Source organism: Battus philenor, unplaced genomic scaffold (genome assembly GCF_028537555.1).
Source record: "Battus philenor isolate CCGP_79_NKW_IND1 unplaced genomic scaffold, ilBatPhil1.0.hap1 SCAF_21, whole genome shotgun sequence".
Classification (NCBI taxonomy): domain Eukaryota; kingdom Metazoa; phylum Arthropoda; class Insecta; order Lepidoptera; family Papilionidae; genus Battus; species Battus philenor.
This window is the reverse complement of record NW_027181684.1, coordinates 12,734,710-12,761,779: the sequence shown is the minus strand read 5'-3', so window position 1 is coordinate 12,761,779 and position 27,070 is coordinate 12,734,710. Positions and strand designations below refer to the sequence as shown.

General features: G+C 39.8%; 1 protein-coding gene across 1 annotated transcript in view; it reads right to left on the bottom strand.

Annotated features, from left to right (window-relative positions):
* LOC137923432 (fibrillin-2-like) overlaps positions 1–27,070 on the bottom strand; it is a 116,755-nt gene that overhangs the window by 25,992 nt on the left and 63,693 nt on the right. Inside the window, exons 9-30 of the mRNA XM_068766682.1 lie at positions 25,283–25,370; positions 24,442–24,597; positions 22,756–22,936; positions 21,701–21,838; positions 20,884–21,000; positions 19,213–19,429; positions 18,051–18,261; positions 16,893–16,997; positions 15,854–16,113; positions 14,812–15,001; positions 13,348–13,455; positions 12,704–12,873; positions 11,656–11,788; positions 10,995–11,156; positions 9,970–10,295; positions 8,867–9,017; positions 7,095–7,247; positions 4,784–4,964; positions 2,739–2,931; positions 1,932–2,105; positions 1,084–1,250; positions 73–212 (exon numbers count right to left, since the gene is read on the bottom strand). Coding sequence (XP_068622783.1) covers positions 73–212; positions 1,084–1,250; positions 1,932–2,105; positions 2,739–2,931; positions 4,784–4,964; positions 7,095–7,247; positions 8,867–9,017; positions 9,970–10,295; positions 10,995–11,156; positions 11,656–11,788; positions 12,704–12,873; positions 13,348–13,455; positions 14,812–15,001; positions 15,854–16,113; positions 16,893–16,997; positions 18,051–18,261; positions 19,213–19,429; positions 20,884–21,000; positions 21,701–21,838; positions 22,756–22,936; positions 24,442–24,597; positions 25,283–25,370 — 3,721 coding nt within the window. The remainder of the gene's footprint in view (positions 1–72; positions 213–1,083; positions 1,251–1,931; positions 2,106–2,738; positions 2,932–4,783; positions 4,965–7,094; positions 7,248–8,866; positions 9,018–9,969; positions 10,296–10,994; positions 11,157–11,655; positions 11,789–12,703; positions 12,874–13,347; positions 13,456–14,811; positions 15,002–15,853; positions 16,114–16,892; positions 16,998–18,050; positions 18,262–19,212; positions 19,430–20,883; positions 21,001–21,700; positions 21,839–22,755; positions 22,937–24,441; positions 24,598–25,282; positions 25,371–27,070) is intronic.

The following is a 27,070-nucleotide window of genomic DNA, read 5'->3' as shown; positions in this document are numbered from 1 at the left end:
TTTTAACAAAATCATCCCCGTTCAGTTACTATAAGGTTGTACGAGAGACTCCAAGAACGGGTGATGGGTTACCTAAGCAAGAGCGTCCATCAGCAGCTCGGGTGAAGCCGACGTCGCAGTCACACTCGTAGCCGCCGGGCGTGTTGGTGCAGTGGCCATTTTCACACAGCGTCGGGTCATTCGCGCATTCGTCTATGTCCACGCACGAGTATCTATCAACACAAACATACATACAGACCGTCAACATTTATTATATAAGTCACAAACTACTGGAAAATTCCTGGTTCTTCTATTTTCAAATGATATGGTGGCCAATCTCTGTTCATTAAGCTGAATCCTGAAGTACTATTCAATTGAAAATTTAATTTGCCATTCTACTTCTCTTTTCGTTATTTCCAATTAGCCAAGAGAACTGGCAAGTTGAAATGGCAGTGGAAGAGAGACAGAGACCTTAAGGATACTTCAATGCAGGTTATAAATAACCTTTTTATTATGTGGAATGAGAAAACAAAACATAATATCATATATATTTTTTTAAAAATAGCTACGAAATTTAACAAAATACCATGAAATTATGTTGCCCGTAACACAAGTGTGATTAAAATAGTGGTTATTACTGTAGTAAATAGCCTTTGAATTTGAAAATTCGAATAAATTGTGATATTTAAACGTGTAAAAATATTAAGATACAAAAACGTAACAAAACGCGATAAACTTTATACGTTTTCAGTATGGAGTATTTTTTCATAATAGGATATTTCCAAACAGTTTGGAAATGTTACATTTTGAAATATAAACGACGTAATTTCGACAGATAAACTATTTAAAATAAAAAAAATATTTTACTTTATTTAATAGCAAAAAGACAATATAGTTAAAGTTCAATATCATTGAATTATCATATCACTTGTTTTGTTTTGTCTCTCCTCAATTCAGGTATTGATTTTTTTCAGCATTAGCTTTAGTCACGTAAATTTTTTTCAGAAGGCGTCGCATATAGGATTGAGAATACTGAAATTTCAGGTCACGTATCATCAACGACGATGCAATAAATATATTATTATTAGCAAAAAGAAGCCTCACCCATCGCCCTTGTATCCCGTGTCGCAGAGGCACATGAAGGAACCGTCAGTGTTCCGGCAGGTGGCGCGCGGGTGGCATCCTCCGTTGTTGGTTACGCACTCATCCACGTCCTCACACTCCGTGCCATCGCCCCGCCATCCGTCGCGGCAGCGGCACTGGAACGAACCCTGGACCACACGTGATCCGTTAGAACAAACCACTAACATCCTACGATCTACGTTACGAACATACTGTTTTACGTAGGTCCAATAGGACCGATACAAAGAGAAGGCATCTAGAATCTTCCAACGACTTTAACAGTTTTATGTTCAACAATTTTTTTTATTCCAGTACCTTAACGCCCCGATGTTCTTATATAGGTATAGGTACTAATTTTCGTTAGAGATCCAGCATTCCCCTTAGAGATACGAAGGATGCTCAAGGAGGGGGTGTTAGTGATTAATCCCACACAACCTTATTTCCATTCAAAACCCAAAAACGAGGCGTGGAAAGGAGTTCTTATCTCATTATCGCACGCCCAAAGAGCAAGAGAGTAAGCTATGCGTTCTTACGCATCCGCAGAAGAACCGAGACCACCGACATTGCTCAAAGAATTGCTCGTTTTAAGTGCCAGTTGGCGGAGCATATCGCTCATGTAACCGACAGTCGTTGGGGCTGAAAAGTTCTTGACCACGCGGCATGAGCAGGCCCCCCATTAGGGGAACCGATGATATAGTTTATTAATATCCGGACATCGTGGCGATTTTTGGGAGCGGCCTATACTTAGCCGTGGGCGTCCATCGGCTAAAAAGAAGTATAAAGATCGTACGATCCAGGATTTTGTAAATGTAATTTCTAATATTATTTACCGGAAGGTTAATACAGTCGGCGGCGGGGTGGCAGTCGCAAGTTCCTAGCTCGCACTCGTCGTCGTCGGAGCAGGCTGGACCCTGGTCGGGCTTGACACTGTAGCCGTCTGGACAGCGGCACACGAAGCTGCCGATCGTGTTTCGACACTCGCCGGCACCGCACAGTTCCGGGATCTGTTCACATCGCACGCCCGGTTAACAATACAACACTAACTCGACAAAATGTATATTCGTACAAATTTATCAAGAGTTTTATAATATAAGTAATCGAGTAAATATTAGCAAATACTCCGTTAAAAATTTTTCGACAATTATTAAGAACTCATGGATATCTAAAATTATGGTGTTACTAAAATATGATACAAGATGGCGTTCGCGACGCTGTAAATTTGGACGATGTCAACAATTTTTAGTTTATGTTATTTTCTAGATATCATATGGCGGTGGTGTGGGTGTCAGTAAGGTGGCAGTAGAAAAAGAGGAGTAGCGTTAGGGTAATGTAGGTAGCAGGAAAATAGGATATGGCAATAAATGGCAGAGAGAGATATAAGAAGTGGCAATGAGATAAGAGGCAAATTGGCAGTGGAAGTAGTAGTGGAAGGTAGAAGTAGCAATGAAATGTTCGAAGTGGTAGTAGGGTAATGTCGGAAATAGTGGGATGATAGGTGTGGGCAATGGGGTGTAAAAATTAGAGACAGGGTAGTATAGGAGGCAATTACATGATACATGTGGCAAAAAGATTTTCAAGGTAGCGGTAGGTATTGTTGGTGATGTGGTTGTGATAGTAATAAGTCCCACGATACTCACGTCAGTGCACTCATCGACATCAAGACAGGTGGGCGGGGCGGAAGGCGGCGCGGGCAATAGTCCTGCACCGCACTCGCAGCGGTAACCACCTGGAGTATTCCGGCAGGTACCACCGCCGCACACTCGTGCCCCACCGCGACACTCGTCGACGTCGCGACACGTGCGTCCATCTGCGCGCAGCTGCCATCCCGGGCTACACGCACAAATAACATCTCATCACTCTAGTTTATTACCACCCCTACTTTTCTATACATGTGTTAGATTTATCTGCTATCACAGATTTTACTTAAACCGGCCCTGTACATATTTAGAATTGAGACTTGCATTCCAACAGGAACCACCACGAAATCCCAGGATTATGGGGTACATATTTCTTCGCTATGTTTTCATTCGCTGTTACAGAGTTGTGGCCATATTGTATAATTACATACAGAATCATTTCAATGTCCTTATGATACAAAAGGTATTAAAACGTATACAAATTATTTAAGAATAGCCTAAATCACCGACGTAGTTCGTAGAATTGCTCGTCTGAAGCGGCCATGAGCAGGAAGACGCGGCGCGGGTAGACTCTCCATTCATACAGAGTAGACTCTCCCCTCATACAGGGTAGACTCTCCACTCATACAGGGTAGACTCTCCCCTCATACAGGGTAGACTCTTCCCTCATACAGGGTAGACTCTCCACTCATACAGGGTAGACTCTCCCCTCATACAGGGTAGACTCTCCACTCATACAGGGTAGACTCTCCCCTCATACAGGGTAGACTCTCCACTCATACAGGGTAGACTCTCCCCTCATACAGGGTAGACTCTCCCCTCATACAGGGTAGACTCTCCGCTCATACAGGGTAGACTCTCCCCTCATACAGGGTAGACTCTCCACTCATACAGGGTAGACTCTCCACTCATACAGGGTAGACTCTCCCCTCATACAGGGTAGACTCTCCACTCATACAGGGTAGACTCTCCCCTCATACAGGGTAGACTCTCCACTCATACAGGGTAGACTCTCCCCTCATACAGGGTAGACTCTCCACTCATACAGGGTAGACTCTCCACTCATACAGGGTAGACTCTCCACTCATACAGGGTAGACTCTCCCCTCATACAGGGTAGACTCTCCACTCATACAGGGTAGACTCTCCCCTCATACAGGGTAGACTCTCCCCTCATACAGGGTAGACTCTCCACTCATACAGGGTAGACTCTCCCCTCATACAGGGTAGACTCTCCACTCATACAGGGTAGACTCTCCACTCATACAGGGTAGACTCTCCCCTCATACAGGGTAGACTCTCCACTCATACAGGGTAGACTCTCCACTCATACAGGGTAGACTCTCCCCTCATACAGGGTAGACTCTCCACTCATACAGGGTAGACTCTCCCCTCATACAGGGTAGACTCTCCACTCATACAGGGTAGACTCTCCCCTCATACAGGGTAGACTCTCCCCTCATACAGGGTAGACTCTCCACTCATACAGGGTAGACTCTCCACTCATACAGGGTAGACTCTCCACTCATACAGGGTAGACTCTCCCCTCATACAGGGTAGACTCTCCCCTCATACAGGGTAGACTCTCCCCTCATACAGGGTAGACTCTCCCCTCATACAGGGTAGACTCTCCACTCATACAGGGTAGACTCTCCACTCATACAGGGTAGACTCTCCCCTCATACAGGGTAGACTCTCCACTCATACAGGGTAGACTCTCCACTCACACAAGGTAGATTCTCACACTTATACAGGGTAGACTTTCCACTCATACAGGCTTAACTCTCCACTCATACAGGGTAGAGTCTCGGTGGACATATGACAAAATTAAGGTCGTGGGAAGTCTCTGGATGTGGGCGGCGCTAAACCGATCATCGTGACGATCTTTGATGGAAGCCTATGCAGTGGGCGTTCATCAGCTAAGTAGAAGAAAAAGCATAATTAGGGTTATCTACCTAAAAATCATTAATACAGCTGCTCGTAACCTCTCGAAGTTAAGAGTTAAATAATTGGAAGGGAGTGGTAAGAGAGTTGTATCAGACTGACTTGCAGGTGCAGTGGTAGGAGCCGGGGGTGTTGACGCACTGCTGCTGGCAGCGCGTGGGATCCTCGCTGCATTCGTCGATGTCCTCGCAGTGAGACTTCACCGTCGACTGAGCGTATCCTTCGTCGCACACGCACTGGTATGTACCCATCAGGTTCTCGCATGCGCCGTTGCTGCAGATGCCTGCAGTAACCCTTACGTTAGCATACACCATAACTTATCAACTAAGAATAAAGGGGGAGTGAGGGGGGAAAGAGGAGAAAGAGTAACTAAAAATATTGAGTCCCATCAAAATACCAGGGTGAATCAAAAAGTTCTTAGAAGTGCATATATATGAAACCTTTTTGGATCAAGTTCGATATTCAAATTAAAGAGTGTCTATCACACTATATTTATGCAGACTGTCACTTGTTTTTGTCAGTTCGTTCGCATGTAATAAATTTTTTTGTGCAACGAGTTGCTAAAAAGTCAAAATTATGGATAAAAGTGAGTTACGTGCGGTGATAAAATATCTCAGTTTGAAAAAAATGTCTACGAAGGAAATTTTTTTGGACATTCAGCAGACATTAGGGGGTGATGCTGTACCCTATTCTACGGTTGCGTACTGGGTGGCTGAATTTAAAAGAGGTAGATCAAGCTGTAAAGATGACCCGCATTCTGGTCGGCCTTCAACCTCCGTTACAGAAGAAAATGTCAAAAAGGTTGAGAATCTGGTTTTGGAAGACAGAAGAATGACTATAAAACATATAGCTGAGATCCTAAAGATATCTTTTGGTAGCGTTCAATCCATTTTAATTGATTCACTGGGGTTCAAAAAAGTGTCTGCAAGATGGGTGCCACGAATGTTAACCGACGAAAACAAAAAGCGACGTTTGGAAATTTCCAAGCGTAATCTCGAAATGTTCCAGCGTGATTCGGATAATTTTTGCCGTCGTCTTGTCACCATGGATGAAACGTGGGTCCACCATTTTGATCCTGAAACTAAAAGACAAAGCATGTCTTGGAAACGACCATCCTCTCCATCCATTAAGAAATTTCGAGTTGCTCCTACCGCTGGCAAAGTTATGGCCTCTGTGCCTATATCCCTCTGGGATAGTGAAGGAATCCTTTTTATTGATTACATGCCAAAAGGCCAGACGATTACTGGACCCTATTATGCAAATTTAATCCCGAAAGTGCGTGAAGCGATTAAAGAAAAACGTCGTGGAAAATTGTCGTTGGGCTTGTTGTTCCTTCAAGATAACGCTCCTGCTCATCGATCGGAAGTTGCGCTCAACGCAATCCGCTGTGCTGGCTTCAATCTCCTTGACCACCCACCATATTCTCCGGACTTAGCCCCAAGTGATTTTCACTTATTTCCAAAATTAAAAGAGGAAATTCGTGGAACAAAATTTCACGATAATGACGCGGTTATAGCTGCCGTAGAGGACTATTTCGAGAGTCAAGAAAATAATTTTTTTTCACAAGGAATAAGGAAGTTAGAAACGCGTTATTCTAAATGCATTGCATTGGAGGGAGATTATGTAGAAAAATAAAATATTATTATTTAAATCTTTGCATTTTTTAATATTGATTCCAAGAATTTTTTGATTCACCCTCGTATGTTGTTGAAATTTAAAGATGTTCTATAGGAAATTCACGGTCGCCTACGAAAAAGAATCAACGTTGAGTGTTTTTTGTAAATATCAAAACCCTATCTTTAACATCGCATGTTGTCTTTTAAGCAGAATGTATAGCATCGTGATATCCTTGTCCATTTGCAGCAAGATTTGTGACCAGACTGATTGAAGCACTCGTCAGAGATTACTATGTACAGGTTTTGTATTACACTCAAGTAAAATCTTTTAATTCGCCATACTGTATGGTAACAAGGCCGAGTTTTCCATTAAGCGATTCTTGATAGAGTCTTATTCTTAGATTCGAGTCATCAGACAAATCTAGGGTCGTTAAATAATTCTTTACTTCTTTGTCCTTCTCATTAATCTGACTCCTTTCACTATTCTTTTACTCTCCTGACTAGATTGTTTACCGACAAACCTCACCATTTTTTTTAACAACAACTTGACCGAATCATATTTCTTGATTCAAACTATAAAACTAATCTAGTATCGTCAAATGATCTTCTACTACTTTGTCCTTCACACCAATCTAACTTATTTCATTCTTTTTTTTCCTCTCCTGATTGGATTATTTAGCAGGAAAACCCACTATTAGATTTGTCTTCAAGACCAACTAATCTTATGTACATTTATATCTTAAGAATATCTAGTAGACTACTAGCAGGGTAGTAATAGGTATAAAAAGGGCAGTGACCAGAGGTGATGGAGCATTCGTCGACATCCTTGCAGGAGAGGCGATCGGGAGCCAGCTCCATGCCTGGTCCGCACTCGCAGTGGAACGAGCCGGCAGTATTCACGCAACGCCCGCCGCGACACAGCAAACGGTTCTCCGCACACTCATCGATATCTACAAACAAAATATCACTCAAAGATATTTGCTTTACAAAGCCTTAATACCCATAAAAATATTAAAGCATTAATAATTTCAAAATATCATATATCTGATGAAAACTATTAAGGTTCTAGTGTATCTGACTAAATAAAGTCTAACAAAGCAGATTATAGTAAAGAAACCTAGAATGTAGTGGTTGAGAATGGATGTATGGCTAGTGGAATGAAAGAGAAAGACTGGGAAAATTGTAGAATGAAAGAAACAGTACGACAGATAATATGATACATGAAAGAGAAGAATGATAATAATAAAAAATATGAATAAATCACTAGAAATAAAAAGTCCCTGTCCCACACGAGATAGGGCAACGGGAGGTCCCCAACAGCGGGGACCATTAAAAAAAACAAAGCAGATTTAAAATAACCTTCATAAACATTCAAAAAGATTTACACTGATATTCTATATGAAGCTAAAGTTAATTTTCTGAATTTAGTTAGATTCATCATCGACAACTAGAGTAACAGAGAGAGAATACGAGAAAGAATAAACAGAATATAAACTAATAATTAGTCATATGAAAATAATTTCAAAGCAATACACCTCAAAATCTTTTGTTCTGACGTTATTTCACGGCGCCGAATTTGAACATAGCAATGTATATACTCGTATTAACTATTCGCGCACAATTCCTTAACACTGCGAATACTGCTTCACTTGGACAACCAGCAACATGCCGGCTATCGCTATGTTATCGATTCGTGTCGCTGTCAAGAAGTCAGACAAAAACTCCTCACCTTCCTCAAGACCACGACTTGGATACCGCAGGCAGGGAAATTCTAGACAATTCAACACGAGGCAGGATGGTGAGGTAAAGATATTAAAGCCACTTAAAGGACTAATCTCTATTGTATTCCGTACTTTATTTCACCTCATCTACCAAAACGAGGAACGCGCAATAGTCGCACCGTCAGCCCCGACTGAGTCGTTCGTAAAATGATTTCTTTGTTCCCGGCGGTTTCCTTTGTACCGAGTGGTTATTTGAGGGGTCGTCACAATATTATAATTATAATTAACATCATCAAACTAAATAATAAAATAATTATACATGGATACATCATATAGTAAACCGAATATAAAAAATATGAAATAAATTATAACTTGAAATTCAACGTTTACAACGAAAATAAAATAAATAAATATACATAAAAAAATCCGTAGATACGATTTAAAAATACGTTAATAACTTTATCAGCTAAAATTAATGTTTACATGAATTCGTAAAGCGCCACCTACCGAGAAAATATAACAACAAACTCAGTAGGTGTTGCCATTTATTTTTTTCTTAAAAAAAAGAAAAATTAACTTCCGATCTCCTTTATCGTGAACACGCTCTGAAATATGTTATTTTAATTTATTATGCCTTTTCGCAGAGCCCATGCTTCATAAATTTCTTGAATTTTACTGAAAGATATATACACCGCGTCGTTATGTAGTTTCGTATAAATCGTCAACATTGACCTACGATCTTCGAACTTGCTAATAGTTGAAATCACTTAAATATCGAACATTTAAACGTGAAGAGAAAATGTAAAGTACAATTTAAGATAAAGTATAGTTTGAACAATGCCACAGACCAACACAAACTTTAGAGAGCTCGTCTGCGCGGTGACCGTCGCGGCAATGGCAGGAGAAGCTTCCGTCCGTATTCCGGCACTCGCCTGCTCCGCACACCTCGTCCACGATCGAGCACTCGTCAACGTCCACGCAGGTGTGGTTCTTGGAGTCCTGCAAAGTTCCTGATTCAATCACTGTGTTCTTGAGGCAAGATATGAAAGGTGAAGAAAAGGATGGGAATGGAGAATAATGTGACGGATAAAATAAGAATGGGTGAGAAAATAGAATAAAAGCAAAACTGTCTCCTTGAACTCGAGATAGGGGTTGTAAAGAAGGTCCCAAATAGCAGGGGTCATTTAAAAAGTCACTGTGTTCTCTGGACATTACATCAGCCGATAGATAAGACATACGTCTCACTCATGATGGCCAGTCTTGTGATGTCGTGATTCAACAACTTTCCTAGATCCCAGTAGGTGAACCAACTACCCAGGATATATCCAAAAAAATTAGGTGACCGTTCCCTAAAGACAAAGATCTCTGGAAGGGAAAATGGGAGACATTGACCCAAATTGGATTCAAATTAAAAAAAATATCTAACCATGTTCCCATATTCAATAATGTACTAACACGACTAACAAATTGAGCTAAATAGCTAATCATAGGTCGCGAGTTCGATTCCAGAAATAAAATCTCACATTATTCACAATTTGTGCATTAGTTATATAGAATTGCCACTGCTCACAAATAAGTTTCTAGAGGATAAACAGCAGCACCTTCTGCATGCCTCAATACCACACTGCGATCTTCAACCTGCCAGTCAACGTGGCGACTATGGTATATCTCCCCATAGATATCTTTGAAAAAGTCCAGCAGTGGGCGTCTGAATATATTAGCCTAATAAAAATAGGAAAAAATTACAAAGTCAGCACCATCTGCAAGGTTTCCACTCCAAAACTATAAGGTCATAGTAACCAGCCCACCGTTCAACTTGCCAATACAGGCTATATCTTCTATGTTAAGCTACAGTGGTTCTGCCAATGTATCTCCGTGCTACTCTATTTTTATACTGTCCTTTTTTATCTTGTATTTTACAAAAAAAACTGCTACATACAAAATCACTTACTTTTTCGTATCCCGGGAAGCAATCACATGTAAATGTTCCGAGCATATTTCTACATCGCCCGTGTCCGCATAGTCCAGGGAAAGCGGCGCACTCGTTAACCTCAATATGTCCCGGTATTAGACCTCCGCCGCCACCAGGACCCCAGCTGTCGAAGGAACCGTTGCCCAGATCATTGCCCATGTCCAGGTCCCAGGTGCTGTCCAGCCCGCCGCCCGGGCCCGTTTGGCTCCAGACATCGGTCCTATTGGGGCCGCCCCACGGACGGTCCCAGATGGTGGGCGGTCCACTGACGCCGGAGATGCACAAATTGCGATACGCGTCCGTACCTACACACACACAATGCGAGAATAATAAAGTTACAAAGACAGACATTTAATGAGTGACTTCTTTTTTAAAATTACAGTAATAGATTTTACACGACATAAACTATAAAACTAAATTAAGTTGTAAAACTCCGAGATCAGATATGCCCTTTGGTTTGAGAATTGATTATGAGACATCCGGCTTCCTTCATGAAACCAACTTACTATTATGAGATAAGGATATCAGGAACCTTTTGATACAATTTTTAATAATGCTTCCACAATGCGCCCAATGGCAGAGGGTTTGAACTAGCGATCGTAGGTTTGCAAATTCGACCCAGGATTCAATCTTAATTAATTTCATTTTGTGCATTAATTATATAGGATTGCCACTGCTCATAAACAAGCTTCCAGAATATGGGCAGCAACGTTTAAATTGATATAGATAAGTACATACCAAATTTATTTTAATAATCACGGTTAAACTGGCATCGCATACTTTTTTAAAAACACTTCCTTAATCTGTTCTATGGTGGAATTATTGGTAAATTATGTTAGGAAATTTTGATAAAATAATCGACGAATTCGTAAAGGGAAACAGTGGAAATCTATCAGATGTTATCTTAATATGATTTTAATATAAATTTTATATGTAAGAAGTAAAAGTAGAAAACATTAGGTAGTCACATAAGGTGGTGTGTTAGGCTCCATTTTATAGCATACCTTTCTTGGGGCATGGCTCGCATCGGCCATCGCCCCAGGCCTTGCCCAGCGATGAACAGCAGCATACTGCGCGGTAGACCTCCACCTGCAGCGGACTGGAGCAGCGCCCACCGATGAACTCCGTGTAACAGAACTCCTTGCGAGTATCCACACAACGATTACCTTGGAACATACTTTGCCATTAACATCTAAGGTATTGTTTACGAATTTTGATATTTTTTCTCTCATGGAAAAATATTTTAGTCATTTTAAATTTTATACGTTGACATAATTATGATCAAGGGATGTCTCTGGATTCAGGCAGCTTAATAGCGATCGTGGTGATCTTTAAAGTAAACCTACACCTTGTAGTGGAAATCATCATCAGATAGACATGATTAAAATGATGTTTGAATGTATTGCAAGAAGCCTCCCTAAGCCCGAGCACCGTAAATGACTCCTCTACTGCAAAGCCCCTCCACTACTGAGGACCTGGAAATCCATGAAATTAAAGCTGCTCTCTAAGAAATTACTTATCTGGTATTGAGAAGAATTAATGAAGATCAACGGCACTAGAAGACCAGCTGGAATGCCAGTACCATATTTCACGCTGCTAATTTTTATAGAGAACATGAACTGTTAATTCCGGTGAAGGTGGTCTATGATGGAGAGCTTTCCTTACCAGTGGAGTCGAGGGTCAGTCCAGGTGGGCAATCACAGCGGTAGGATCCGTCCGTGTTGACGCATGTACCGCCGACACATAGCTCAGGGTCCAGCATACACTCGTCCAGGTCCCGACAAGTCAGCCCATCCAGCTGCATCATTAACAGCGTTAAAGTAAGATAGTTTTGTTTATTAAAATGTAGTAAGTTCACAAGGCTCTGATGATGGTTGGAATCTTTTATCGATATGATACCTCAGTGGTTACATCCACCCAGCAATGACCGTTACAGCTTTTTATCTTAAAAATGCTGTATCCTCGTAATTACTGAGCCAAAAGTGGTGATGAAATGGATGGAAACCAGCCTGACGGTCTTTGCCGGCATGATCGGAGTGACCTGGCTGCGAAGCCATGGGCTAGGGATGTGATCTATCACCAGATAATATAGAAAATATAACAATTTATTCATACTATCATTTCAATCATTATGCTACTTGGGTTTGGGACTACAGACTGAATCAATTTCTACATCTTATGTATAATAACAATTAAAAAAAATTATTTTAATGAATATATTAAATGATGTAACGCTGTTATTTTAAACGGCACCGATAGATGGCGGTAGTAGTAGATTGCATCGCGCTGTCGTTTGACGTCCGCACCGCTCGACAATAGTGATTCGACAAATATGTTAAAGTGATATTTAATATATTGATATTTTATATGTGTAATTATAGCTTCATCTATATATAGAGCAGTGGTAGCCCAGCCGCAAAGAACTAAGACTTGCAATAGTAGATTGCGGGTTCGATTGTCGGGAAGCTGTCTTATATTATTCATACTTTGTGCATTAATTATATAGGATTGCCACTGCTCACACATCTTATACCCCTCATAGATATCTTTGGGGAAGGCCAAAGTCTTGTAGTCTATGAGCTGAAAGAAAGAATCATGAACTCAACGTGCACCCTCTCCATTCTCCAGAAATTCACAATGACTTTCGACTATCATTTACTCGTAAATTTTAATAGTAGGGGAATATGTACTGCAACCTTACAAAACAAATTACCTTAGCAGAACCCTTGGGGCAGGGGCAGTGTTCTGGTTGACAGGGTTCACAGGGAGAACCCCAGGCTAAGCCCAATCCGCAGCAACACTCCTGGCGCAGCAGCGCTCCAGCCGCTGCACCTTCGCACTGCCCGTCCACCGCCCGCCTCCAGCAAGATCCGCGACGGTTATCTGCAAACGGTCACCATCACACACCATTGTTACTACCTTATATCGTACTAGCTTAAAATGCTTTAACTTCAATTTTAACCATACTGTACCTACAATAAGACCCTATAAGATGCCAAAACTACAAGCCAAACAGATAATTTATATAGTCGACTAAAAAACTAAAAAATGTTATAAATATTATAAAGAAACAAAATAATATTAATATTAAAATAGGACAAAAAAAGGTACAAAACAAAAATTATATGTATAAATATATATGTAGCATTCTTCCGAAAAGGAAAAGAAGATATTAAGAAAGATGACAGCCTGCCAATATTAACATTCAGTGAAAAATTATTAATTGTATGAATAGTCCCTGCTTTACCATGGTAGAGCAGGCATTTCCCAAAACGGGGGCAAAATAAAGTGTGTCAGGAGGTTATTAATCGTGACATTGGACTCATGACATTTCTACATATTCGTGTAGAGGCTTACCCAGGCAGCGCTGCGCGGAGGCGTCCAGAACGAAGCCGTGCTCGCACTCGCATTCATAGCTGCCGTGCGTGTTGATGCAGCGCCCGTTGTCGCACGGCCCGGATTGCTCTGCAACCCACAGGAACATGGCATGCAACTCATACATCCTACATATAACCTTCTATTATTTTACTATCCGAAGAAACAGGACTTATCTATCTGTTAAGGTAGCGAAGCCTCCCTGAATAACCTCGGCTCAGGACTCTATTTACGATGGCTTAAACAGACAATCCATGAAATAACCAGACTCAAGGGAAATTATTATAGTGTAACGTAAACTGTAACAACTAAAATATCGAAAACAACGGAAAAAAAATCAGTGTAGACACATCCTAACATTGCATTGATATGGCATTGCTTTTATACCATATTTATAACATCATTGTCATATTAAATAATTGATCCACAAGTATATCGATTAAAATATTTAAAAAAAAATAGTGTAAACACATCCTGGTGAATCCACAATCTTTGATTTATGTTTTTAAATAACTGTCTCATTTAGGTTAATTATTATAATGTTTACTATTTAATTGTTAAAATATAGAAGATGGTGAATTTTTTTAAGTATAGACACTTCCTAGAGCAGTATTTTTCAACCTTTTATATGCGATGGCCTACCATAGCCTTTCCAGAAATCTTACGCCCCCTTTGTAACATACATATATTTCTATATTAAAGCGAAAGGGTTACACTCGTGTCGAGTCCACTTTCGAATTGCCCCACTTAACAATCAAATTTCCCCACTGTGGGACGTGGGACCGTCGTTGGCAAAAACTGTCATAGAGTATCCATGGTATGGCATCGTCTTTATGGCATACTTGCCTAATTCCGATTATTTTTTAAATCGGTTTTTATATTTGATTTTTTATGTTAGTTATTATAGTATTTGCTATTTTATTCTACTATGACAACGAAAAGTATTTTTTTTCAGTGTAGACACATCTCGGTATCTACAGCGTGGCAGCGCGGTTTTATATCAACGAATCTTTTTTATTTATATAGTTTTAACAGATTGTTAAAATATAGCAACTATAATATAGTTGATACTGTAAAAAATTCTATAGTGTAAATACGAGTGAATCCATAATGTGCCATCTTCTTTTATTGATTGTTATACTATTTGCTTACATGAGTCGTAAAAAAATATTAGTGTAGGCACATCCTGATGTCATTATGATCAGCCGTGATATGCCAGTGTTTATATTCCATTCGTTTTAATGCAGAAATGAACAAAGTTTTATGAGCCAATTAATAAGATATTGTGAGCAGCGCAATGGGGGAAGGTAAGTCTTGTTAATTCCGAACCAATTATGTCGAACGTCTATGGCAGTTGATATGAGATTAAGAGAGCTCTGATGGAAGACCTCGTGCTATGGTCCCCGGGATGCTGGATGATATAGGCGTTTAAATAAGGTCGGTAACCTGCGGGCAGGACGCGCGAAGGGGGGATGTCCCCCCTGTCATAGTCCAGGACGGTGTAAAGTATCTCACCCTCACCCTCGCACTCGTCAATGTCGCGGCAGATCTGTTCGTCGGGCTCGTGCCGAGTGCCGCTGGGACACACGCACGTAAAGCTGCCCATCGTGTTGCGACATTGTCCACCAGTACAATACTGAAAAATATTCAACCATGTCTTCAGACAACGTACCAAAGTATATACCCCCATATTTTCCCAGACAATGTTCATTAATATTTCAAAGTACGTTTGTGTGCTAATAATAACACTATACTACACAATGAAGGAGTTAAAATAAGTGTATCTACCTTTTAAAAAAGATTTAATCATTTAAAAACCGCTTAACCCTTGACGACCCTCCGGCAAAAATGCCGTTATCATCTAGCTCCCGCGAGCTATAACATCATCGTAAAAGCGATACTTGAAATTAACAACTTATACTCATAACAGATAAAAATTAAGGAAATGATAAAAGAACATTCTAGAAGATATTTACTATTAGAATAAGTACTTACAATGGTATTACGGTAAGAAATATAGTTTTATTATATTATTAAAATAAGAGAAAAATCAAAGACGTCACTCGGGCGTGAATTCACGGCCGTGGGTCGCAACGGTTCTTATGTTCGAGCGTGAATTCACGCCCGCGGACGAAGAAGGATTAATATTGACGGTTCTATATCTGATGTCACTCCTTCACGGGCGCTAGTAAAAGATACACGACCTGTGAAATTTAAATGCTAGTGGACAGGACACACAGCGCGTGAAACTGGTTGCCGTTGGGACCTTAAAATTCTAGAAGATACTCTAGGATTGTCCAAATGCACGTTCTTCGAATAAAGCTGGACGCAAACCATTTCCATCAGACCTAATTTAAAATCTTTAGTAAAGGATTATGTCCAGCAGTGGGAGTCCAACTGCTGAAATGATGCTGATGATGAAGTGGTTATAAAAATGCTACTAGATAGGCAGTGACCTTTTCCGTTTGTATCTGTACAATATACTTACCGACTGGTGCATGTCGCACTCGTCGATATCACGGCAGATGCCGTCCGCATCAGGATGGTACCCAAGGTCACAGATGCAGCGGTACCCAGGATCCAGGTTCTCGCAGGTGCCGTGCGCGCACACGCCCGGGATCATATTGCACTCGTTTATGTCTGCGCCTCCGTTGTCCTTGCTCGGCCCCTCCGGGCACAGGATCTCGTAATCAGGAGTTCCCTGCTTTGGACATTCTTTACACCCCACACCCCAACCTAGCTTGAAGCCTGAAAAATAATTGAATAATCTCAACTATATATTGACTCATCACGGTATCACTAGAACCATGAGACATAGAGTGTTAAAATCTGAAATGAGTTATCTTTTAACCAAGTAGAGATCAGCTAAGAATGGAGTTTATGAAATTTTACCAACAACGTTGTTAAGAGGAGGTTTACAAGAGATCGGCTAAGTCACATACAAGAGATTTCCAATTAAGAACTGATTCATTGCTTTATCTCTAGAACCATAAAGCTTACACACTTAGAATTAGTAGTAAGATTAGTAGAAGTAGGAATATCTCTTTTACCGTGTAAAGGTCAGCTAAGAATGTATTTTACGAAATTCTATCCATATAGGGGTTAAGGGGACGCTCACAAAATTCGTGAAACAGGCGAAGAACGGCTAAGTCACATTAAAGAGATTTCCACTTAAGAACTTATCATAGCATCTCTGGAATAATAAAGTTTAGAATCTAGAAATTTAGTAAAAATGTTCTTTTTGCTGATTAAATGTCAGCTAAGAACGGATTTTATGAAATGGCGGGAAATTTTTTTGGTGTCTTAAAAATAATCAATAATCTATTTAATGAAAGTACATCTAAAAAAGGCAGTTGAAACCACGCGAAGCGTGTGAGGGATAGCTATATTATATAAATAAAAGTGTTGCTCTTTGAACAGAGACACGACATTTGACATGAAAAATTTTCCAAATGGTAGTAAATATTTGACAACAGTAGGCATAGCAAGAAACATCGATTATTTTACAAAAAATTCCTGTGGTATACCTTTGGTGGAGCTGCAGCAGCACTGCGACCTGGTGACAGGTGTGATGCCGGGCCCGGTGCAGTGACCATCCTCGTACTTCTCGTAGCACAAGTCTTGGACCTCATCTGAAAGGTTTAATCAAAATAATCAGTTGACCTGTTCATTGTTATTAGTTTACGAAAAAAATGGTCAAATAAAAATCTTAACAACAATATCGCAATATAATTATTTGTATAAAACTAAATGCTGTGGTAAGTTATATATATTAATAAATGGCATTTTCTTCTTATATGATATGAGTTTTAATCTAATAATAATAAATGAATGAACAAATGAATGTACATTGTAATAAATTAATTTATATTCTTCTCAGGTGTATAGCATATATCTGAACAAGTGAACGACTGGAAAATCGTGACGCGAATGGAAAATGTAATCCATCATATCTTCTATAAAGAATTTTTGAATTCAAATGAAGAAATTAATACGTATGTAATTATAAATTATTAATAGAACGAATGGTGGTAAAATAAAACAATTTTATAACAATTTAAACATACCGTAATAAAAGATGTACCACTGACGAATATATATTTATGCATATATTCGTCAGTTGTGAAAGGATCTTTTATGAATGAATAAAAGAACCATTGAATGAATGAAAGGTTGTTAAATGAACGAAAGGTAAATATTTTATTCCTAAATAAGATCATTTATTATTCCTTACAATATTAAGAGGACTTATAGTACCCGAATGAATGAATAGGAGAAAGAGACGCATATAAAGGAATCAAAGATTGTAAGAGTGGATGAACGAATGAAAGAATGAGAAATAAATAATACATACATAAACGATTCAATAAATGAAATAAATGATTGGTTGAATGAAAGAGTAAAGACAGAAACGATAGAGACATAAACGAACCAATGAATGGAAAAATGATTGACTGAATGAATGATGGAAAGAAAGATATGTAAACAGACCTATGATTAAAACAGTGAATGAATGAATGAATAAAAGAGTGAGGTAGAAAAAAATATATAACGGAATTAATGATTGGAAGTGTTAATAAAGGAATGAATGAGATAGATAGAAATGATACATGCATAAACAAATGAATGAATGATATTGTAGGTATTGCAGATATTGCAGAGTGAGAGGGTGAAAGAGGCAGTACCGAGGCAGGTGCGGCCGTCGTTACTGAGCGTGAAGCCGGGCAGACAGTCGCAGCGGAATGAGCCGGGCGAGTTGCGGCAGCGGCCGTTTCGGCAGACGCGCAGCTCGGCGCACTCGTCCACGTCGACGCAGGCCCCGCGCGCAGCCGTAGGCCTGTACCCCGCCTCGCACACGCACTGGAAGGCGCCCTCGCTGTTCACGCAGCGCCCGCCCTGCGCACGCGCACCCCAACATACAAACCCAAAGTTATTTAACTCGTACACCTCTTTGCACTGTGGCGTGCCAACCGCTCCGCCTTTGGACCGCGCCTCGAAATACACGTTGCCTAGCAACGAGCTCTTACCCACGTGCCCGCGCAGTCGATCACATCGCGGCAGCGTCGATAATAAAACGGATAGATGACAGATGGCGCCACAGTAGACGCAACAAAAGTTTGCATCGCGCTGTTGAGAACCTCCGCGCTCATTATAAGTGCGAGCGGAGGTGCGGTCAACATTAACAAGAAGCTACAGTACTACGACCACTCCTACAGCACCTTACCCTACAACTCTACATGCCAAATTATTTATTAAAAAAATCATTGAAATAGATGCACCAAAATGGTTATATAAGATGTACAATATCTTTCTATTCCCGAAATACAATCTTATGTAATTCACAATTTATGCATCAATCATATAGTTTTATTAATATAAGTTTATAACATTGTTGTGTTGGTTATAGATTTATAAAAATTTTATCGTAAAAAAACTACAAAATACTTTTTTAACATTATTAGGTCAACGGACAATAATCACAGTATTTATTGTAATATTAACGCAGAGGAACTATAGGTCAGTGATTAGATATTATGTTTCTGTAGAAGTTGATGTTGTTAGCTCGGGGGCTTTTACAGCTTCATCGATACTGTGTTTGGACTGGAAGGGTCCGTGAACTTGTCAAAAATAAAAATTAATGGCCACTCACATTTTAGTAGCACAATGAAGTTCGCATTTAGACCCCTCTACCCGTGTAGAGGTGTGTAGTGTGATTGTTGTTGTATTTATGGCTTGCGACGGCAGCGTGAACCGCTCAACGTTCCAAGAAAGGATCTGGATTCTCGTCCATTTCGTGAGGATACGTTAATTTGTAGTGGTAGAGTGACGGTGGTGGGGTTGACTCACGCGGCAGACGGTGGGATCGGCGCACTCGTCGACATCAGCGCAGTAGCCCCCAGCCGTGGGGGCGAAGCCCGGCTCGCAGGCGCACTCGTAGCCGCCGGGCGTGTTACGGCACCGGCCACGTCGACATACTCGAGGGTTATCACGGCACTCATCTACATCACGACACGCGTGGCCCGTCGCCGTCGCCTCGTAGCCTGGGTTGCACGAACACTCGAACCTGGACACAGCACACCGAGCAGCTCAACATCTCTACCATCCTTCATTTTGCGTCCGGATTAATTCATCTGAATATACTCAGAATATCCTGGTCATCCTGGATGAAAACAAGGTAGTTTCCGATCCACTAAAACCCCCATGATGATCACCGGAACTTTGAAAACTGGACTGGAACCGCTGGATCATATATTTAAATTATTATCCACATAGAATTATTAGACGTGACCACTTAAGCAAGAGGAAATGCCAAATTAGCGCATTTTGATTTAAACTAAAACCAGATTGAACTCACCTATCATCATTAAACCTAAAGTTACAAGAGTCTCAAATGCGTTCTGATCCAATATGAACCCTCAACAAACTTAGACAGGAATTTTTTACAAGTATTACTTAAAAAAACATGGATTTACATCAATGGCTAGATTAAAAAAAATATCTTCTCATATTTTCAAACCATCAGAGCTTTGGAAAGAGTAGCTTTAGTCGGAACAGCCATGGGACTAAAACCACTTCGAAGGCATTCTCAATATTAGTAAGCTGATGACTTGTTAAAACATACATCTCAACTTTAACTCTTTAAAAACTTCTCCTACTTCTTTGCAAAGATAAGAAACTTTGTTATCATCACAATGCGAATACATGGATACATGTGCAAATGTGCAGACACATTTAAAGTAAGACACTCTCCTTTTTTATACACACTGTTTATTATACTTTCTTTAAAATCTATACATAGAGTTAAATAGTAAGTAGAAATATACTCGATTCTTTCATCATTATTTCAGCCGTATTAGGTCCACAGCTGGACATAGAAGTCCGTCAGATACTTTCAACAGTACCGGTACGGAGTGGTAAAATTGGAAAACCCAGGAATATATAAGTAGATTTAAAATATAGTTAGAAAGATACTGGCTTCTATCGTCATCATTTCCGCTGTAAGAGGTCCACTGCTGGGCAGAGAAGTCTGTCAGAGACTTCCAGTAGTACCAGTACGGAGTGGTAACATTTTGAAACCCAGGAATATATAAGTAGATTTAAAATATAATTAGAAAGACATTGGCTTCCATCATCATCATTTTCGCTGCAAGATGTCCACTGCTGGGCATAGAAGTCTGTCAGAGACTTCCAATAGTACCGGTACGGAGTGGTAAAATTGGAAAACCCAGGAATCTATAAGTAGATTTAAAATACAATTGGAAAGACGTGGGCTTCTGTCATCAGCGCTTCAGCTATAAGAAGTCCACTGCTGGGCATAGAAGTCCGTCAGAGACTTCAGAGTTGGAAAAGCATCAAAAATTTTGGTGCTGATATTTATAAAGAAAATATTGTTCGCCCAGCTTAATTTCCCTATATCATGCGTTCAGTCGAAAGACTATGTGCATAGGTATTGGAAGAATATACTCCCCATTTTTCTATCAGCTACTATCATCCTAGAGTAAATATACATCATCTCACCCTCCATCCACGTTGGTGCAGACGCCGTTGGTACACATCCCTCCATTTGTCATCTCGCATTCGTTTTTATCGCTGCAGCGAAGACCGTTTTCAACTGGATCAAAGCCTGGTGGGCACCTGCCGATACAACATGAATATCTTCAACAAAGAACCTTTACAATCTACGTTTCTTTTACGAATGGTCGCTGTTTCCTCTATTGGAATTTACAAAATCCGATGTCTCATGGTAACAAAACCAACTGAACTAGAGACTTCTTGTCCCCAATCTTGTGCAGTTACAATGTTTATTTGTCTATTCGAGAGTCCTACTATCTTTAAGGTATATGAGCGGACATTCCTAAAGATGGCCACCTAAGGACCCCTATGAGGGGCCTCGACTTGTGCAATATCGTTTACCATTTACGTTACCGGACTGGAACTTCACTGTAGTTAGTTACCCCTTAGTATTTCTATAATAGTAATTGCGAACCTTATAATACACATGACTCTTTTGATACTGGTTATTCTAAGAGAAATTTTCTGTCAAATGTTTTTAGTATACCATAAAAAAAAGGATATACATCGCATTTGGTGTAAATTTTTCATTATTGTAACGACCCCCGAAATATCTGATACAAAGAAGACTGTCGGGAGCAATGGACGAGCTATATGAACGCGCCTATCGGGGCTGATGGCATAACATCAAATAGGTGCAGGCCTCAGATGGCAGACAGTAAAATATAATAGAGAATAAACTATAATAGAGGCTCGTCCTTTATGTGGCTTTCCTGTTTTTTTTTAGAATAAAGACAATTAAATAAAATTAAAAAAATCAAACCTGCACTCGAAGCCGCCAGCCCTGTTCACGCAGGTCCCACCCTTGCAGTACTCGAGAGCACACTCGTCGATATCAATACAAGTGGGGTTTCCGTCCTGTTCCGCCGCCTCGGCGCCGTCCCAGCACTGGCACTGGTATCTGTGGGTAGAAAAACATCTCTTGAGCAATTGGGTAAGAAACCGTTTAACATACAGGTTCCTTGAACCTTGAACAAAAAGGATATCAGAAAAGGTTCTATTGCCAGATTTAGAAAATACCAAATAACGTTTCTTGTCTATAAGTATGGTACGGTACCAAGTGTTTGTCCAGATTCTATTGACGAACGCTATAAAATATTATTTTGTGAAAACACTGCAATATGTTAAAGTTTCTTAAATGTTCTTCTTCAATCTGCTTTTTACTTTTTCTTAAATATATTTTACCCTTAAATACTAGAATCACAATATCAGACGTCCAGCCACAAGCTGGATAGGCGATCTGGTTAAGATCATCGGAAGAGGCCGGATGCATACCGCTTCCAACTGGTCCTGTTGGAAATTTATGAACGAAGACTATATCCAGCAGTGGACATCCAGAATTAGTTAAGGTATCCCTGTCACAAGAGGTGTCTAAGAAACCCTCAGGTTCGCGGGCGTTAAGAGTGGGGGCCTTCATCGTCCACTGCTAACTCAAGAAGGGCATCAATGCGAAGTGACCCCGTGTTGTTGCAGAAGAGCGAGGATGCCGAGGGCGGCACTGCTTTCTCCCGGGATGTGTCTTGGCATAGTACTCTAGTACGACATAAAACGACCACCGCCTGGGTTTTGGTGCGAAGGAATCTAATATAACCCTGTCCTTTTCCCCAAGAGCAAGGTATCTTTGGTCCATCCAGAATTCCCCCCTCCCCCGAAAAAAAGGTGGAAGAATAAACACTGTTTCAACAAATCATACTCTGTTTTAGTAAATTTAAAATATCTTTTGTATGAGTTCTACTAGGTAGACCGATGATATATTGGGGGAGGCCTATACCTTGCGTCTATGAGCTGATATGAATGATGATGATTTCGGCTACGTACCCTATGTCCTTATCAATACAGTCGCCGAGGCCACAGATGCCGTCGCGTAGCATACACTCGTTGATCTTGGCAATCTGCTGTGCGGTACCTCCACCACCTCCTGCACCGCCACCTCCTCCCGTTTCGTTGCGGCGCCAATCAGGAGGCACTAACCCGCCGCCGCAAAGATGTGTCCACTCCGCTGCAAGAATAACAACTTCTAATGACGGACCAAGAATGGTGCTGGAGAAGAATGTAAATTATAAAATAGCTTCATGAAATTATTAACTCTTTTTTTGGAGAACTGATGTTATGTCTCTATATTAAAACCAAAACATTCTTTATTCAAATAGGCTATCACAAACATTTTCGAATCGTCAGACATAAAATGTCAGCATTGTTGTCCCTACAGGAAGCTACCAACGACTCGAAAGGCAGTTCTGTTGAGAGCCGGCGAGAATATCAATAGTTGCTCTTTACAAATATAGATTTATAAAGAATCCGCGACAATAATTAGCTTCCTGAATGAGCATCGACAACATTTATTTCCACGTATTGACATCAGTATAGTATAGATAGAATAATGTACATTTTGCAATAAAAATTTTTTGTAAATCCCTCCAGTATATTAAGTAATTAATATTAGAAATTTATTAAACAAAATCAATCAGAGCATATGTCCTTATAAAGAAGGTCTATTTACCCGTGATTCTAGATTGTACTAAAATTCTTGTACACGAGCTATTATTAAAATAACCCAAATGAGAAAATTAGTGGTTTTGCATTCGTTCCTATTAAAATTACCCCAGTTAATGTATAATTTCGAATTACTGCAGCAAGAACGCGTTCTAGATCTCTTTTTTTATCAACGGCAAGGACAAATATCGGTAAACGTGCACACTTATACAGAATGTGTGACCTCCACAATTCATATGTTAGTGATATTGATATATTCTCGTGCTCTCTCGTATCTTTTAATAAACAATTTCGTTCGAAATTATTGAGTACATACTCGTACAATGCAATTTAAACCATAATATAAATATATAAACCATAGTCTTTGATCCCTGTTTAGTAATGTTTTTATTTGTTTTTTTCATTGTTTGACTATAAATCATTATATGTTCTCAGTGAGATAGTTATATGGTAACAACTGTAACTTATTTTATATTTTTAAGCTTCTAAGCTTGTACTTTCTTACTGCCTTTTGTTACTGTTTATCTCCAATAAAATAAATAATAACTAAGAAATATTTAAGAAAAGGACCAATATTTAGCAACTTCCGCACATGCATTGGTAGTCGTGCAATGAAATGCACCGCCCGCCAGCCCGCTGATAAATGCGTATGCGGCAAACAATGCGAATCACACAACCGACCAACTCTGTGTTTGGCACTAATCGGTGTAACATAACTCCTGAAGATGCCCCGTGGAGGGATGAAACACGTGTTGAGTGATTTGGTGGTGGCACTGCATGTGCGGAAGTGGCTAAATGTTGGTCCTTTTCTTACTTAGGATGGACTTCCGCGAAGTAACGCCTTATTCCATTAAATATTTAAGAAATATTTTGTAACAATAAGGGGCAATGTAAGTTCTCGTGTACAGGTAAAAAGTGGAATATACATGAAAATAACTTAAGATTGAATCTTGCGATAGCGTTTATATATAGTGGTGTACAATAGCAAAGGATACATGTGTGTATACTGACTTGAACCACGCGGCGGGCACGGAGCGCACAGCTCCCCCCAAGCGCGACCCATATTGTAACCACAGCAGCAGTCGCGATTAGACAGCGCCACGCCCAACTGATCGCCGCACTCGCCCGTGTCGCCCAGATATGTGAAGCAGCTGCCCACGCGCCCATCTGCAGACACAAGCACACACTACATACATATCTATGACCATGTTACGCCAACACGTCGATATCCATAGACCATTACTACGTGTATATCATTAACACGTTCACTGCGGGCCCAATTTTGAAGAACTTTCAGCTGGTGCGGCTGAGGTCGAATCAGCCTCAAGCTGAACTTCCTAGTAGTGCGGTTGAGGCCTTTTCTGCCTCATGTTCATCAATATTTTTTTACAATATTGAGTCAATGCTTCGCAGACATAAAGAAAGCTATATTTGTCTTTGTTATACCTCATACGGTTGAGTGTAAACAGCCGCCGCACTAGAGAGAAAACACGAGTTTTACGCGCCGCACCAGTGCAAAGTTTACCATGAGGCTGAATCGACCTCAAGCAGCAGTGAACGTGTTAAGTTGCACGTGCGCACTGCTACTTCAGACGAATAATTCTTCACGCTACATCGATGATCTTGATTCTTCTCTGGATCTCCTGATTTCTGTTTCTATCTCCAGTGAAACTCCGAGCATAACCCTGTCCATTGCTCTCTGAATTACCTTGAGTTTTCTTATGAAGCCCATTGTAAGTGACCACGTCTGGGATCCGTATGTCATCACCAGTAATATACATTGGTCAAAGACCCTCATCTTCTAATACTTCAATACGAGACGAGAAAAGGTTTTGGAGGACTATGTACTCACCGATACAGAACTTCTTGTCGGGACTCGGGATGAAGTGAGGGTTGCACAGGCAGTAATAATCACCCTCTGTGTTCACGCATTTTCCGTTCTGAAAAATACCGGCATAGCTAATACAGTTAATTCTACTCACGTCTCCATATCTTTTAGCTTATTTTCATTACGGGAGAATTCTATTATCACATGCCACAGGTAGCATGCGGTAACCGATTTTATTAGCGCTACTGAAACCGCTGTACCGCTCACTGAGAAAGCGCGGTGGGAGGAGACAGAGGAAAAGGGAGCATTAACGCCGTTGATGACGGCAGACTAACAGAACGAAGCGATCTATACTCCCCCCCGTCTCGATACGCGTATGCCATTGGCGCAGTACAGCGGTTTCGGTAGCGTTAACGAAATGAAATTGCTAGACTGCTGGGATTCGCCGTATGTTATATGTCAAGAATTAACAACCAATGATAAAGAGCCTATATATTTAAGTTCACCTAAATCTAAACATATTTTAGCTGAGGCGAAGGGGTTCAGTATACATAAATAAGCTAACTATAATGAATTTTATGAGTCTCTTTAAAATGAGCTAAATAAAAAATATTACCATCTTTGGTTTTTAAATAATAATAAAATATTTAGAGTAACACAACGCATTTAGCAATACGTTAAAATTTAAACCTTATGTCTTTACCGTTAAATAAACATCTCGTTTGTTTCGTGTCTGTATAATAAAGAAAATCGAAAATTTTACTTGTAATAGACATCCGTAATAAACATCTTTAAGGAATATAACACGATATATCTATATCTGTCAATGAAGTTACTATAAGTCATTCGCGTTAAAAATTATTCAGTACATTATTGTCTGCCAACCTACTTAGCTAATATAACCGTCATATATAAACATTCTAAAGTTTGAATTTAACCAGTCTCTGTGATATAATGTTTTATTGAATTCTTAACGCGAAAGAACTATAGTCCAAAGTTTCAAGTCGTTAAACATAAACATTCATTTCAAGTATCAAAAAATTTTGTTTCTAATGTAAACAGGAGAATCAAAAAATATATCGACAATTTTATCCACAATATATCCTATCGAAGTATAAAGCAAGGGAAAGATCATTATTTATCCAAAAAAGTTTTCTTTTTATAGTGAAGAAGGTCACGAATTGATAAAAACAATAACATGTTTGATCTCCATTTTTATTACATCATTCAACTTAAAATAGAGCAAAGATCCCTCGAATGTTCCTATTCGGTCACAATTGATTCCGGTTTTTTTTTTTCTAATGTCCTCTCTTTCCTCCATCTCTTTTTTGGGACAAGGATATAAACCTTTCTATTTTCACCTACTCTCATCCTTTACAATTTATCTCTTTATCCCCCTTTTTATCCAAGTGATTCCGTTAGAGACTGCATTTGATTTTGTAAATGTCCTCCGATATTACCCACTTGCGTTACGAGTGCCTGATTGAAAGTAAAATGAAAACGCTTTTACCAACAAAAGGTCCAAACATGATCATTACTACAATGAGGAACATCAGTCTTGGCTAGCAGAGGGAACACAAGAAAACAACATCGCCTCATGGTAACCAATGAGAAACAACGTCAAATATTTCTAAATTATTGTAATAAGGTTATAAAACAGTAATAAAAAGTTATAAATAATGTTAAATTGTAAATAATCTGAGATATAGCCTATAATAAAGAATCAAAAAAAAATAAATGTATTTAAAAACCGAATAAATAAAGTAATGAAATTAATAAATGTAAATAAATATATAGAAAAGAATGGAATAG